At 37.2% G+C, this 15,373-nt stretch overlaps 1 protein-coding gene across 4 annotated transcripts in view; it reads right to left on the bottom strand.

The window, feature by feature from the left end:
- Nucleotides 1-323: 323 nt before the first annotated feature.
- PDE6H (phosphodiesterase 6H) overlaps nt 324-15,373 on the bottom strand; it is a 17,136-nt gene continuing 2,086 nt past the window's right edge. Inside the window, exons 2-5 of one of the 4 annotated variants that reach the window (XM_039876427.1) lie at nt 13,830-14,003; nt 4,128-4,308; nt 3,055-3,095; nt 324-815 (exon numbers count right to left, since the gene is read on the bottom strand). In XM_039876427.1, the coding sequence (XP_039732361.1) occupies nt 739-815; nt 3,055-3,095; nt 4,128-4,261 (252 nt within the window). In that variant the 5' untranslated portion in view covers nt 4,262-4,308; nt 13,830-14,003 and the 3' untranslated portion in view covers nt 324-738. Of the gene's footprint in view, nt 816-3,054; nt 3,096-4,127; nt 4,309-5,929; nt 6,008-10,666; nt 11,042-13,829; nt 14,004-15,373 lie in introns of those variants that run through there. The other 3 variants (XM_039876428.1, XM_039876429.1, XM_039876426.1) reach the window with 3 other exon arrangements.

Genomic DNA, 15,373 nt, shown 5'->3' with positions numbered 1-15,373 from the left:
AATCTTTTCAATCAATTGAATCAAGGCACTAAAAAGAAGCTTCATACTATCAGAGTCCTGAGCTTAAATCTCCAGTCTTCCACCAACTTTGAGCTATACAATTTAAAGTTGCATAGGACTTTAGAGCCAACCTGGTTCAATAAAATTCAGACCCAGAAAGTGCATGATTTACAAAGTTACAAAGAAGAATTAGGACATGACTCTTAATCTTATGCTCTTTTGCATGCACTGTGCTTATTTCCTGAATGACTATGCCTTCTTTGTTTAATTTTTTTTTAGAACAGACATCATTTGCATATAACATTTAACACAACTTCATAAAGTTTGAGGTAAATATTACCTTTATTAAATGAGAAGGGGAGGGGAGTGACATAAATGATTATCTTAAAAGTCTGTTACTAATCATAAAGAATGTCCAGCAAAAAGAGATTCGAAGGACTTAACAAATAAACAAAATTTAAAGAAATACCAATGACATCTAACTAACTGATAGGAAAAGGTGGTAAAGTTTGAAATGCCCTAACCAAAGTCGATTTTCACCCACTATTCTGAGCTAAACTATACTGCGTGACAGAGTCTGACACTAAGATAACTCTTAGTAGTAATTTAAAGGAAATGACTGTAAGCCAAAGAAACCACTTCCGAACAAGACTAAAATCAAGACTCTGGCAGATCAATAGAGCAAAAGTGATCAAAGTTACAGCAGGTGCTGTTGAGGGTGGCAGAACCTCTGATGTCTCAGATGATTCCAAACTGGGCGAGCTCATGCAATTCCAGGTGGCTGAAGGCCTCCCAGGGGCAAATCACTGTGATATCTGCAAGAGAGAGAAGAACTTAAAAGCCAACCTCACCCCCAAGAGAGCCTCTTCAGCTCAGACAGAGTCTTCCGGGAGGAGACACTGCACTCCTCTCTCTTAATCATTGTCCAGGTGACTGGAAAGTTATCTAGAATGGCCCTGAAGCTCAGAAAGGATCAGAACAATTGCTTCATTAATCCTCTGTAGGGCTTTGATGTCCCCAGAACAGCCCCTCCAGGCATCTTTGTTGGTTTTATTCTGCATCTTCTTTAGGGAGGTGACTGAAGGCTTTTGCATGGGGATGCTCAGTGAGGGTACATCTCACTGATCACACAGGACCTCCCCAAGGCACAACCACCCAGGAGGAAATAGAAGTAGAATTCTAGTCAGGCCAAGGGTTAAAATGAGAAATAGAAGTAGAATTCTAGTCAGGCCAAGGGTTAAATTCCTGTGGCCTGGGGTCTCCTTACCCCCTCCCAATCCCTATGGGCTCTTGGGCTTCTCTGACTCTCTCTTCAGTTCCTCCACATTTTTTAATGCCTACATCCAATCACAAATTGAGAAGTGACCTCAAGGTGTTCTCTAATCCAGTCCCTTGCATTAGGCAATAATATACTATTGTCCCTGAGATATAGAGAAACTGGCTGATACCCAGAAAGTTTAAACACCTAGCAAAAAATCACAATGTTGTAGAGATGAGACTAGGACCAGGTCAAAGACCTCAGATTTTCTCCCAGTGTAAACCTTTTTCCATTACTCCAAATATGTTGGCAGAGTTAAGCTATCTTCCAGAGTCCAAAGTGAATTTGCTGGTCCTAAATGCACCTGGCCAAAATATAGAAGCAGTTTGATTCAGAAAAATGGCGTGTGAGTTTTATAAAATGGCTAGAAATTTTATTTGAGATCCCAGAAGTGACATTAGACTGCAAAAAGCAAGTACACTGAGAAATACCTGGTAAGGACACTGATTACTATGAGTGCTACCATTTATCAAAAGTGTAATGAATGAGTTAAAAACTTACGTCCACACAAAAACCTGCAAGAGGAAGTTTGTAGCAGCTTTATCCATAATTACTAAAACTGGGAACCAACTAGGATGTCCTTCAATAAGATAAATAAATTGTGATACAACTATACAGTGAAATATTATTCAGTGATAAAGATAAATGAGCTATCAAGCAAGCAATGTAAAAACATGAAGGAAACTTAAATGAATAAATATTCCTAAGTGAGAGAAGCCAATCTAGAAAAGCCGTAAAACTGTACGATTCTAACTATATGACAATTTGGAAAAGGCCAAACTATAGAGACAGTAAGAATATTAGTGGTTGTGTTGGGAGTTTGTCGGGGAGAAGGGGATGAACAGATGCACAGGGGATTTTGAAGATAGCAAAACTATTCCATATGAACCTGTAATGGTGGATACATGACATGGTGCATTTGTTAAAACTCCTAGAGAACGACACAAAGAATAAATCTTAATATAGGCTATAAACTTTAGTTAATAACAATGTATCAATACTGATTCATCAGTTATAATGGACCACACTATTGCAAGATACTAACAATAAGGGAAACTATACAGGGGTAGGAACGTGGCAGAGGGGCTATATAGGAACTCTGTACTTTCTGCTTAATTTTTCTGTAAACCTAAAACTGCTCTGCAAAATAAAGCCTGTTAAGTTTTTAAAGGAATAGACATTCATTTTCCAATGAATAAAAAAATTCTAGGCAATTTAAAAATATTCTATTGAATACTTTCAGTGTGTAAGGCCCTGTTCGAAGTGACAGAGTATGTGTAAAAAAGGAAGCTGGTAAGGGAGTGGTCAGCCTGGTAGAGTGGAAGGGTTCTCCAGGCCCCTCCCTTGTTTCCAATACCTCACTCGTGGCCTCAGGTTGCCACTTAATTTTTCTACGTCTCAGATTTCTCTTCCGAAAAATAAAGAAGTTGGTCTAGACTAACTCTGAGACTCTTTCTACCACGAAAGTCAACAATTCACCATTATATTCCCTCAAGAGCTGTTGAACAAAATAAGAAGACTCATTAAACTTTAGGCCTGGCCTGATTTCTTTTGTTTGCATCTGGGCACACACGTAATCTTAGGAGGTCAAATTAAAATCCCACATGTCTAGGTCTTCAAAGGATCTGCAGCCTTAAATTTTTCTGGTAACTTTCAACTGTTCCTTGAGGCCCGAAGCAGATAAAAAGATGAAACGCCAAGTGTAAAGTCCTCCCTTAAGTCTTTAGGTGGCTCACCTGTTCCTAGCCCCTCCATGCCTGGAATGTCATCTCCAAACCTACAGGGAAAAAAATAAAAGAGAAATTAGCTGAGATCAGAACAAATGGGTCCTAGAATGACTCACAGGGAGAGTTTCCTAACTCAAGGGGGAAGAAGAAGAAGGTTTCATCTTTTGTATTTGAGAAACTGCTTTTGTTTGCACTGAATTAAGGCAAAGAAAATGCCTCTTGGGCAGGTTTTAGATAGTGTGTCCCAGGACAGAGATATTACTCCTGCAAAAATATAACCTAAGATAACTGAGAGCCAGAAAGAATTATCAGTGAGGCAATTTAGTCAAGATCCACTTTTTAAAATAGAAGTTGGAATGAGAAAGCAATGTGAAGGCATTAAAATGATTAATTCATACGTTTGTTTAGTTACCCAAAAGCATTTATTAAGCATCTACTATGTACCAAGCACTGTGTTAGGTGCAGGGAGTTAAGGAAAAAACAAACAAATTTTCTTTGAGGTAGCTCAGTCTCAGGGAACAGATGAAAATAAATAACTGTAATATAAAATAATACAAGTTATGATAGCCTTATGTGCAAAATGCAAACTTCAAAGTAATAACATTTGTCTAAGAGAGTTAGTAATAGCTTCAAAAAGAAATTAACATATGAGTGTATGTTGAAAAATAAATAAGACTTTGTCCAGAAGTGAAAGAGAAAAAAAAGAAAACTTAAGACATAAGATTTGAAGCCATAAAAGTAAACTGAGTTCTGGAAATGTCCAGTGGTTCTGTATTCCAGATTAAAGCACAGGGTATATTGGTGAAAGGACATGGTCAAGAAGAGTCTGGAAGGTCAAGTCAAAGGTTACTGTGAAAAGCTTCATTTGCCATATTATATTTGGCCATAGACCTGGGAGCTAAGAGAGAAAGTATTCCAGGGCTAAAAACATGATTCCGCAAAGATTGTCATAGAGAGGAAAATGGAAAATGTGGTGCAAATTTTTTAAGTCTATTTAATGTTGCGAGCATTAAATCTCAAAATCAAAGCAGTCGTGGTAGGAAAAAAAAAACAATTGAAAGTCTTTTTCATTTTGATCTTACCCTTTCACACCTTTCTTAGGAGGCTTGCTCTTGAATTGGCGAGTCTGCCGCTGCTTGAACTTGGGGGGCCCTTTGCGTGGAGTGGTGGGACCCTGGTTGGAAGCTGGAGGAACCAAAGTAGTAGTGTCACTCATTCTGATAGTCCAGGGGTGGCTGATGGTTCTCCTTTGGGCACCTTAGACTGTGAGAGAAAAAAAGAGGACTCTTCAAAGTATGAGGACCACTGATTATTAGACCTTTGCAGTAAACTAGGAAAGAAAAGTTCCTTGATAAAGAACCTAAGTATGTTGTGTTGACATAATAGGGAAGAATTTATCTTTAAAAGGGATTTTTTTAAAAATATGGTATAAATCGATGGAGGCATTCAATATAGTGGAATACAAACTGACAACTGATAGATTTCAAAAAATCTAGATATGTATGTTGTTCCAATAAATCTGCCACTAGCTTTCTATGCAAATTTATTAAAATGGTTTGCTTCCCCTCTGAGATCAGTTCCACCATCTGTAAAGGTAGAGAAAGGGACTAAATGATGTCTACAGGCTTTACAGCATGATATGTTATTTAAGCTTTACATATTTTTCCATCCAGCTGCAAAATAACCTGACTAAATGTTTATTGACCCAGTTTTTATGGCCTTTGTTCTTTATAGTCTTTGTTTTATTTAATTCTCACATGATCCAGAGGCTTCTCTCCCAGTTTGAGGGGTGACAGTGTAGTCATCTGGACAGAGAAAGCACTGAACCAGGTATACCAATACCCATGAAAGTATTTAATACATTCCAATGCACACACACACACACACACACACAAATAGGGAAGTCGATGCAGGGTGATTAAGTAGTAAATTTGTGATTTAACTCCATATGCAGACATGAGGTTCTTCAACTACACATTTCTCAGAAATCTTTGACATTTTCTCCCATCTAAACCATGAATCTACCCAATACGGTTTTCACAGACTTTCATTTTAGCTTTCATAGAAACATACATTGTCATTCTTCAAGTACAAATAAAAGAAAATGATTAACAAAGGTAAGTTTAAAAAATAAATATGCTAAGCTAAAGTAGTTCTTTTTTTTCTTTCTAGCACAAAGATTGATAATATTCATCCTGGGAAGAAAGATTCTGAAAAACTCCAAAGAACTTTTAAATAGCCTTAATCTCTCACCTTGAGCCATCCCCTTTCATAATCTACTGCCTGAGCGTTCTCACCCATTATAGATTTATGCTAATATCCTTAACTTCGATTCTCCTGGACAATCTTTGGCCTGCGCTAACCATCTTTCTTTCTGCTACACTGCACATCCTTATACAGATCTTAAAATGTATAACTTCATCAACTTTTTTTTATTGCTTTCAAAATTATGTTCAATTATTATCCTTGCCTCCAAGATTTTTTTTCTTATTTTCATTTTCCCAATTACTATTTTCATCCTCTCTTACCAGTGTTCAACGTTATCAATAGAAATGCACTGACTAATTTGTGAGCCGGAACAAGGGATGGTGAAACCTGGCCAGGCTTCTAGATCACCTGCTCATGCTATAAATTTTGTCTTAATCTCCAACTAAAACAGACTCCATGAAGATGCTTTATCAGTTTTTGTTAATTTCTGTAGCCACAGAATTTCAACAGTGCCTGACATTTCATAGGTATGCCATATATATGTGTCAAAGGAGTAAATAAATTAAGAAATAGAAGTGATATCTTGAACATGAGATCCTGACCATGTGACCTCCTCCATCAGACCATAGATGATAGATGATCACCTTACAAAGCCCTCAGTGACATTAGGAAATACCTGCCAGCTCCTCTGCTCACTGAATCTAATTCTTGTCCAGTGGGACCTCTCCTGCCTGGTAAACAGGCAATGTCTGTGCCTCTCCTAAGTGCGGTTCAGACCATGTGAATCGCCAAGAGCACATCTCAGTCTCAGAGTATGCCACCAGTAAGTGACACATCTCAGTTCTGCCAAAGCTGCAGAGAAAAATTAGAGAATTTCTCTCAGATCAAGTTTTTTGGACTTCCCAATTTTTTCAAAATAATAGAGAACCATGAACTTTTCTTTCTCTCATCTGGAGAGTCCACTAGGGTTAGTACTGTTAGATTTAGCAAATAAAAATGCAGGACACCCAATTAAATTTGAATTTCAAGTAAATAATCATTTTTTTAAATATAACTATATCCCAAATATTTAATGGTACAAACTTTTACTAAAAAAAAATCATTGTGAAGGCCTAAGGTAACTCTAATTGGTCAAATTGCCCTTTGGGGCCAAAACAGTGCAGAGTATGTGCTTTAGAATCAAATAGACATAGTTTCAAATTCTTGCTCTACAAAACTGGCTATACGACCATGGACAAGTTGTATAACCTCTCTGGACCTCATTCCATCTATAAAATGAATCAAATAATACCTGTTTTTTAGAGTTACGGGGACAATTAGAAGAGGTGATATAAATAAAATATTTGGTGAAAAGTGCTCAAAAAGAGTAACTATGTACTAGACCTTGTGTGAGTCAAGAAGCCATACAAACAAATCTGTGGTTGGAACACAAGTTCACCTGTACTCCCTCCACATCCCCTTTCTCCTGAGCCATCTGCTGCAGAGCCCTTGTCATGCACCTAAGAGGTGACTGTCATCAACACCTACTGGGTGATCCTCTGCATCTCTCAAGTGCCCCAACTAATAACTTATTCTTGGACTCAGAATTCTGTCTTAAAAGGAATTCTGCCTTCCTCAGATTGCTCTGACACCCCTGACATCAATTCCAAAGAACTTAAAACTTACATTTGACTTCCATCTCCCTCTGACACTTCCTTTTTTTCTCTTGCCAGTTTCTTTTGAATGTTTATAGAATTTTGAAGTTGAACCTCTAGGCTTGGACAGAGTCCATGTCTAATTCTAAGTGTGATGCATTATGTAAAAGAATTCTTCCCAGGAAGAGCTGCCTAACCATTGCCTGGTTTTTCCCTAGATCTTCATGGCCCTTGGGATTTATAGGATGGATAATAATTGTTATCATGTTTATTGCGTGTCTTGTGCACCATTCATTTTTTAGTACCTAGGACAGTCAACCAATCTCTAGAGTATTTCTGTCAGAGATTTACCTTCCAGTTCTCCCTATAAAACCTTCGGGAGAAGAACAAATACAACTCTCTCCTGTCTTGGACGTCAGTCCTTTCATCCACAGTTATCGCCAAAGGCTAAATTTATCCTGACTGTGCTTTCCTAGGTATTCCAAGGGCATCCTTGGAACTGAATAATTCTAAATCTAGTATCAGTCTTGATTTTAGCTACAAGAAGAAGTTCCACATTTTTACCTTCCAAAGTGTCAAGCAAGCCATTCCTTCGTGAGGCGTAATATTTTCCTGTCTGTTAAGCAATGTTAGCCTTCACCCTTTAGAAGTTTACAAACTGTTCTTCTGCATAAAGAAGTGGAGGCAACGATGTGATATTTCAAGGCACAGTTTTGTAGGGAAGCAGAGTTAGTGTCTCCTTAGACCCAGCAAAGCTCGGCTGTAAGAAGCTAGAGAAGATGATCCTCCATAATTTCCAGCTAAGGAAAAGCAGTGTCAGAAGGTTCTTGGGTCAGCCTTTCTGATGCTGCTATTATCACTCTACACTTCCAGTTCCCTCTTTCTCAGCAAAGATATGGGCAGATAGACAATTTTATTATTTATGGACAAAGAGAAGGGATGGGGAAGAAATAGATGCAGAAAGACTGTTTCCTCCACTGATAGAGTTGGGCCCATGAATATCACCCAGTGTCCTGTTGAGGCAGACAGAATCAAGTAATTTGGAGAAGCAGAGAAGACCCAACCAAAGCCATGAGAAAAACATAAACAAAAATCCAGCAAGTACCTTGTTTCAGATTGGAACAAACACTTTAACATCCAGGGGAGCAGGCTAGGCCACCCACACTGCACTGCAGTCATTCCCACACTGGCTCTGGCTCTGGCTTTCTTTGTCCTTATCCTCTCATGTCAGCCTCTCAGCACCCGAGCCAAGTTTTCAAGCACATCCTGAGAGTAAAGACCTGTGTGTTCTGTGGCCATTTAGTGCCCCAGATCATTCCTTTCCCAGAAAACTGTTGTCTATGTAGCCATAAAAAAAGGAGGGCCCATTCAGGGTTTCTTCTAAATGAAGTTAGTAATCAAGGTTTGCAGTGACCTTGTACTAATCAAATTTCACTTATTAGCTTGTCGCATGGCATGATAAGGAAGTTTGGGTGTATTTCCCCGTTGTTTTCTTCTGTTTTCATTCCCAGCCCTGGTCCAGGCCCGCAGATTCTTCACCCATTTCTTTATTTTAGAGCCAGATCGATCCCACCCCGCCCAAAACCCTTTGATTGTATCTTGCTTAAACTCACCAGAAGCTGAGAAGTGCAGAGCTGAATGTTGCTCTTATAAGCTGTCCAGTTGCCTTCTTCACAGTAGATGAATAAAGGATCATTGCATCCTGATTTATCCCTCAGTAACACCCTCATGCTACCTAATCCCACCGTCATCAGCTTAGAACACCAACCTGGGTGCAAAGAAGTGGAAAGAATATGGGTTGAGCCTAGAATAGTCTTGGGAGTTCTCTAATCACTGGATATTCATATGAAAACTGACTTAAACTCTCTCATGTCAATAATTAGATATTGATTTTACAAACACGTATAAGTGTTGATATCCAAGAGTAAATTTGCAGTTTGGGGTGCAATATTGTTTGTCCTTCTCTACCTTTAGCTCTTGTTACCTTCCATGCCTTCTCTTTCCACACACACACACACACACACACCCACACACACACCCTCTCCTCTTCACCTCCTCCCCTCTCTTCCTCTCTCTCTCTCACACATAGATGCACACACTCTCATACACACACGCACACACACACTCACCATGACATAATTTTTATGAGACTCTAGATAACTGGAAAAAAGAGCACAAACCACAGTGTCCCCTGATGCAGTGGGAACATTGAGAAGTATACAATCTCTCTCCCTAACTGGCATTGTATGTATTTCCTCAGAGAGATGGGATCGCAACTCAGGAATGATATAAAATTCAGTGATCCTTGACAGAGAAAGAGCCCAGCTGACAGCTGGGAACTCTTCACTGATGACATATATTTGAAAATTGATTACTGGATCTTCCAAACCCAGAGACTTTAGGTGTAGAGACCCAGGTGTAGAGACTAAGCTATAATCCAATTCAGTGGGACACCTTGCTTCAGTCTTCCAACTGCATTGAGTCGCTAATATTAATTTGTACTTCACTTTATATAGTTTTAGATAAACCTAGTCCATATGCCAGTATCATTAAGCTCTTTTGACAAATTTTTCACGGAAAAATTAAGTGATTTATTCAAGACTGCTAATCAAGTTAGTAGTAGAGCTAGAGAAAAGGCCCAAGCTTGGGAACACCTTGCATATTTAGCTTTCTTTCTACTATACTATGGCAAAACAGACATGGACCAAGAAGGATGTGTTGCTGGTCACTCTTATGCCTTGCCAGTGAATTTCAGTGTGCCTTCTCTAAATTGTTACTTGTTAGAAAACTGCACTCCCATAGATTATAGAAAAAGAAGGTCAATTTATCCTTCTTAAGCAGGGAAGGATTTTTAACCTGCAGCCCCAAGCAGATTACATGGCAGCTAAACAGCTTACGAGATTTTGAAAAAGCTTTCCCATGGTCTTTACCAAAATTAGAGTTATGAAGGCAGCAAACGCCTTGCAGAGCCAGCAGAGGGTTTGGTCTGGATAGGTCTTTTCATGTCCTCCTTTGTGTCTCCGTTACCAGTCACATCTTCCTACACACCAAGCATATGGATATTCAGATGCTTATCTGTCAAACCCTCACACATTCCCCACTGCTTTGAGAATGAAGGTGAAGGACTGCAATTCAAACAGCAGTCGAAAGAGTAATAATGTAAGAACGTTGCTACGCAAAGTGTAATGCATCTACACTATCTGGGCACTTGCTAGAAATGAAGAATACCAAACCCTTCACCAGACTCACTGCATTAGAATCTGCATTTTAACAAGGTACCAAGGTGATTTGTTTGCACATTCATGTTTGAGAAGTGTCATTCTAAACCATTGTGTAGGCTTGGTTTTACCACACCTTTGTTATGTGAGAAAATTGCCACCTCTTTGAGTCTTAGTTTCTCATATGTAAAATAAATGATTTAGCATGCCATGGTTCTCAATTTTTTGCCATCCAACACTCTTGAGGGAGATAAACCACATTTGTCAGCCAGAAAATATATAACTCAGTGATTCTCAATGTTGGGCGTTGGGGGATGCTTTGCCACAACTCTTGCCCCTTCAAGGGAGATCCAGGAGAGTGGAGAGTGAGGGGTAATGGATGCATGGAAAGGCCAAATATTTAGTTTGAAAAACTCTCCTGAAGTGAATGATAAAGGAAGTTTTTGAAACAGAAAAGAAATGATAAGAGAAGGAATTTTTAATATCTAGAAAGAAAGAACAACGAAAAGAGCAAAGTATGGGGTATAAGAGGAAGTATGAAAGACAGGAAACTCAACCAACCTCAGCAAGGCTTTGTGCAGAATGAAACATTGTTCAAGCCACTGTGAAGTTCTAAAGATCTAGACATCTTGTATCTTCAGGGAATACATCCATCATTCCCTGTTCCAAGTGGCTGCTTGTTCTGAAACTTCTTAGAGGATCCGAGTAGGCTGGATCCGAGTAGGCTGGTCAGCCGCAGTCAGTACACACTGCCTCTATTGGACAGAGCTCTTCTACCAGGTCATTTCGTGGGTCGTTGGCTAACGTAGTGTTGGCTGACTCTTGGTCAGTTGTCTAACTCCGATCTCATCAACCAGGTAATGGGTCATACACTGCTCTCTCTACACAAGGTGATCCATCACCAAGGAATTTCTCTAGTTGGACTTTAGGTGTGCTGGATACAAACAAGAGAAATAAAACCAGCAGGAAACATTCTGGGCCAAAACAAAAAAGAATAAATTGACAGATATAATGACATAACTGAATATTGAACACATTTTAATAAATGAAAGAATCCAAATCAAAAGTCTCTATATTATTTGATTTCATTGATAACATCTGACAAAGGTAAAACTATAGGGAGAAGAGATTGAGGGGATTGAAGGGAAGAGTGACCATAAAGGGGAAATGCAAAAGATTTTTGAAAGATGGTGAAACTATTTAGTATCTTGATTATAGTAGTGGGTATACAACTCTATGCATTCATCAAAACTCACAGAACCATACATCACAGAGAGTGTTTTACTGCATGTAAATTGTAAAACTAAATGTCATAAAAATCTATGTTCCATAGCTCTATAATTCTTGATCCCTTCTGACAGATGGGAAAGTATTATTAATTATACACAGGAAAAGAGTCGAAGGGCAGGTACCAAGTAATTAGAAAGTGATTAAAATTTTAGCTGTCCCACAAGCTGCTTACACAAGTGCTAATCTCTAATCTTTCTTTAGTGTTTCTTAAAATACCTGTGAGTAGGAAGATATACAACAAAGCCACATTTTCTCCACAGTTGGAATCTCCTAGACTGAGCTTCCAACTCTCACTAATACACAGTGGACTCCAGAGAGAAACCCACTAAAGTGAAAAAAAATTTTTAAGACTGACCCTGTTTTCCCTTAATACTCTACCATGTTTATGGATTCTCTAGTACATTGTTAATCTTGAAAAAACTAACTTATTAATTAAAAATGTAATGTTATCTTTCAGAATATGGAGATGAGGTAACACTTCCCAGCTCATTTCATGAGGCCAGTTTTACCCTCATGAAATTTTTTGACACCAAAAACTGTAAAAAGAAAAAACACCAATTAAAATCGCTCATGAATTAGATGTAAAAATCCTTAACATTAGCAAATCAAATCCAGCAATATATAAAAATAATAATACACCATGACCAAGCATGACTTATTCCATATATGCAAGACATGCTTGATATTTAAAACTCAATCAACATAATGCACTATAACAACAGGCTAAAGAAGAAAAATTTTATGATCGTATAAATTGATGCAGAAAAAAACATTTGATAAAATCTAGTACCCATTCATGATAAAAAAAAGAAAAAGAAAATTTTCAGCAAACTAGAAATAAAGGGGAATGCATATAGAGCATCAACAAAACACCTACATTTAGCATCATCATATCTAACTGTGAAAGACTGAATGCTTTCAATTCCAAAATCAGGAAAAAGTCAAGGATGTCTTCTCTCATCACTCTTATTCTACATGGTCCTGGAAATCTTAGCCAATACAGACATGAAAAAATAGAAAGCATATAGCTTAGAACTGGAATAAAAAACAATAAAGTTGTTTCTATTTAGAGATGGCATGATTGTCTACATAGAAAATCTTAAGGAAACTACATTTAAAAGCCTTCCTATTACTAATAAGTGAGTTCAGCAAGGTTGAAGGATACTAGATCAATACACAAAAATCAATTCCATTTATAATAACAATGAACAAGTGGAAACTGAATTTTAAAAAGTAGAAGAAGGAAAAACTGGATAGCCACCTGCAAAAGAATGAGATTGGACCATTATCTTATATCAGACATAAGAATTAACTCAAAGTAGAAGTAAAAACTTGAATGTAAGACTGTAAGGAACTGTGAAACTCCTAGAAGAAAACACAGGCAGTAGTAAGCTCCTTGACATTAGTTTTGGCGATGATTCAATGATTTTTTATTTGACACCAAAACAAAAATAAACAATTGGGACTACATCAAATTAAAAAGCTTCTGCACAGCAAAGGAAACCATCAACAAAATGAAAAGGCAGCCTATGGAATGGGAAAAAATATTTGCAAATCATATATCTGATAATGAGTTAATAACCAAAATATATAATGAAATCATACAATTCAACAGCAAAAAAATAAAAATAAAAATAAAAATCCAATTTAAAATGGGCAGAATATCTTAATAGACGTTTTTCTAAAGAAGACATATAGATAGATGATCAACAAGTGCATGATCAGAGGCTCCACATCACAAATCATCAGGGGAATGCAAATCAAACCCACAATGACACATCACTTTATACCTGTTAAAATGGCCATTATCAAAAAGACAAGCAGTAACTATTGCAAGGATGTGGAAAAAAGAGATCATTTGTGAGCTTTTGGTGGGAATGTAAATTGGTGCAGTCATTATGAAAAACAGTATGGCGAATCCTCAAAAAATTAAAAATAGAACTACCATATGACCCACAAGTGCACTTCTGGATACTTATTCGACGAAAATGAAAACACTAACAGAAACAGATGTATGTACGCACATATTCATGGCAACATTATTTAAAATAACAAAGATATGAAAACAACCTAAGTGTCCATGACTGGATGAATGAATAAGGAAAACGTGAGTTTTACACACACACACACACACACACACACACACACACACACACACACACACAATGGCATATTATTCAGCCATGAAAAATAAGGAAATCTTATCATTTGTGACAACATAGATGGAGTTTGAGGGCATTATGCTAAGTGAAATAAGTCAGATAGAGAAAATCAAATACCAACCACATAATCTCACTTATATGTGAAATATTAAAAAAAAATTAAAAAAAGCCCGTAGATACAGAGAACAAAGTGGAGAATTGGTGCTTGCCAGAGGTGGGGGATGGGAGGTGGGCAAAAAAGACAAAGGTTCTTAAAGAAAGAGCATTCTTACCAGCATGACAGGTATTTTCTTACATTTGTAGAAGCTTAGATATGGGTACAAGAGCCTTAATACATAGTGCATCTTTGTCAGCATGGGCTATAAGAGAAGGGTCTGCCATTTTAGTCTTCTTTGAAGAGTATCTTAATCTGTTTTCCCATCTGATAAATACATGTGAGCAATAAACTGCAGCAGAAGAAAAAGAGAAATGGTGATTTCAGGTAAATCTATGCCCTGAGTATGATGTTGGAAAATATTTTCGGAGAACATGGCAGTTGTCCTCCTACTTACTGAAAGTCTTCAGTATATCAGGAAGAGACTCTAAATTAGCAATTCTTAATCCTTTTGAGGTTGTGGGTCTCTTTGAGAATTTGACAAAAGTTATGAATGCTCTCTCCTCCCCCAATAAATGCACACATACTGCACACATACTGATATTACAGACATTTTTTAGGGGCTTCTAAACCTTCCTATGCCAAAAGCAATGCATTAAGAAAAATTGTGAGGACACATTGGACTTAGCAGGAAAAAAATGTCTTATTTGATTAGTGAGGTCTTTTCTCTAATAGCATGAGAAATGGCATGAAAGTAGCATATAGACTATGAATCTACCATTCTGATTTTTAAAATCTTTCTTGTTCCAAATAATTTATTATACCTATGTTATCTTTTGTCTGTCTCCCTTAGAACATAAGTTCCACAAGAAAGCAGAGGTTTTGTCTGGTGTTTACTGCTATCTCACTGGTGCCTAATACAGTACCTGGAATCAAAAAGGTGCTTGACTAAGTAAGGTTACTGAAAGAAGTGTGTCTTCTCTTGAGAGTACTGAGCTATAAATTTTACTGTCTTCTGTGTAAATTAATATTTGCTTTAATTATAATACGGTCAGATACTTTCAAGGTCTATCTTCTACCTGTATCATTTTGAAATTTATGACTAAATCTGTATTTGATTTTCTACTACTAAAATTGTATTTGATTAATATTTTTCTTATTACTAAATACTAAATTGTATTTGATTAATATTTTTATTAATTTTAATTATACATTGTTTTCCTTTTTATATTTTCCTATATTAATCTGTTTCCTCCCACCAAACGACCACCATTTCCTTGATTATTTCAGCACCATTGACTAAGGACAAAATATATCTGGTGGCGCCAATTTACAAAATGAAGTAAACGAAACGCAATACATTTAAATGACAACAAAATAAATGTTTGTTTCTCCAAATACACAAGCTTGATTAGTCAGTTCTAAAAATATTGAAACAATGTAAATACTGAATATTGAGATATTAGTATAAATAAGAATTGGTTAAAGGTGGTAGCTATGTATAGAGTAAATGTATAGAGTAAATGTGGCTCGGGTGCTTAAAAACTTTATTACCTCAAATGGTTTAAATTTGGCCTCTGTAACTTGTCCCATTTAAATTACTTCACAAACCATTTCCTCGAATACGGTACAAAGTCGATTTTAGTACTTGTTAAATTACCACAAATTTTGAGTTAGAAGACCATGAATTAATAAAGTGTGACTTTTTGTAATCTGCATTGC

Source organism: Pteropus medius, unplaced genomic scaffold (genome assembly GCF_902729225.1).
Source record: "Pteropus medius unplaced genomic scaffold, Ma_sr-lr_union100, whole genome shotgun sequence".
In the NCBI taxonomy this organism is placed as follows: domain Eukaryota; kingdom Metazoa; phylum Chordata; class Mammalia; order Chiroptera; family Pteropodidae; genus Pteropus; species Pteropus medius.
This window is presented reverse-complemented; position numbering and strand designations above follow the sequence as displayed.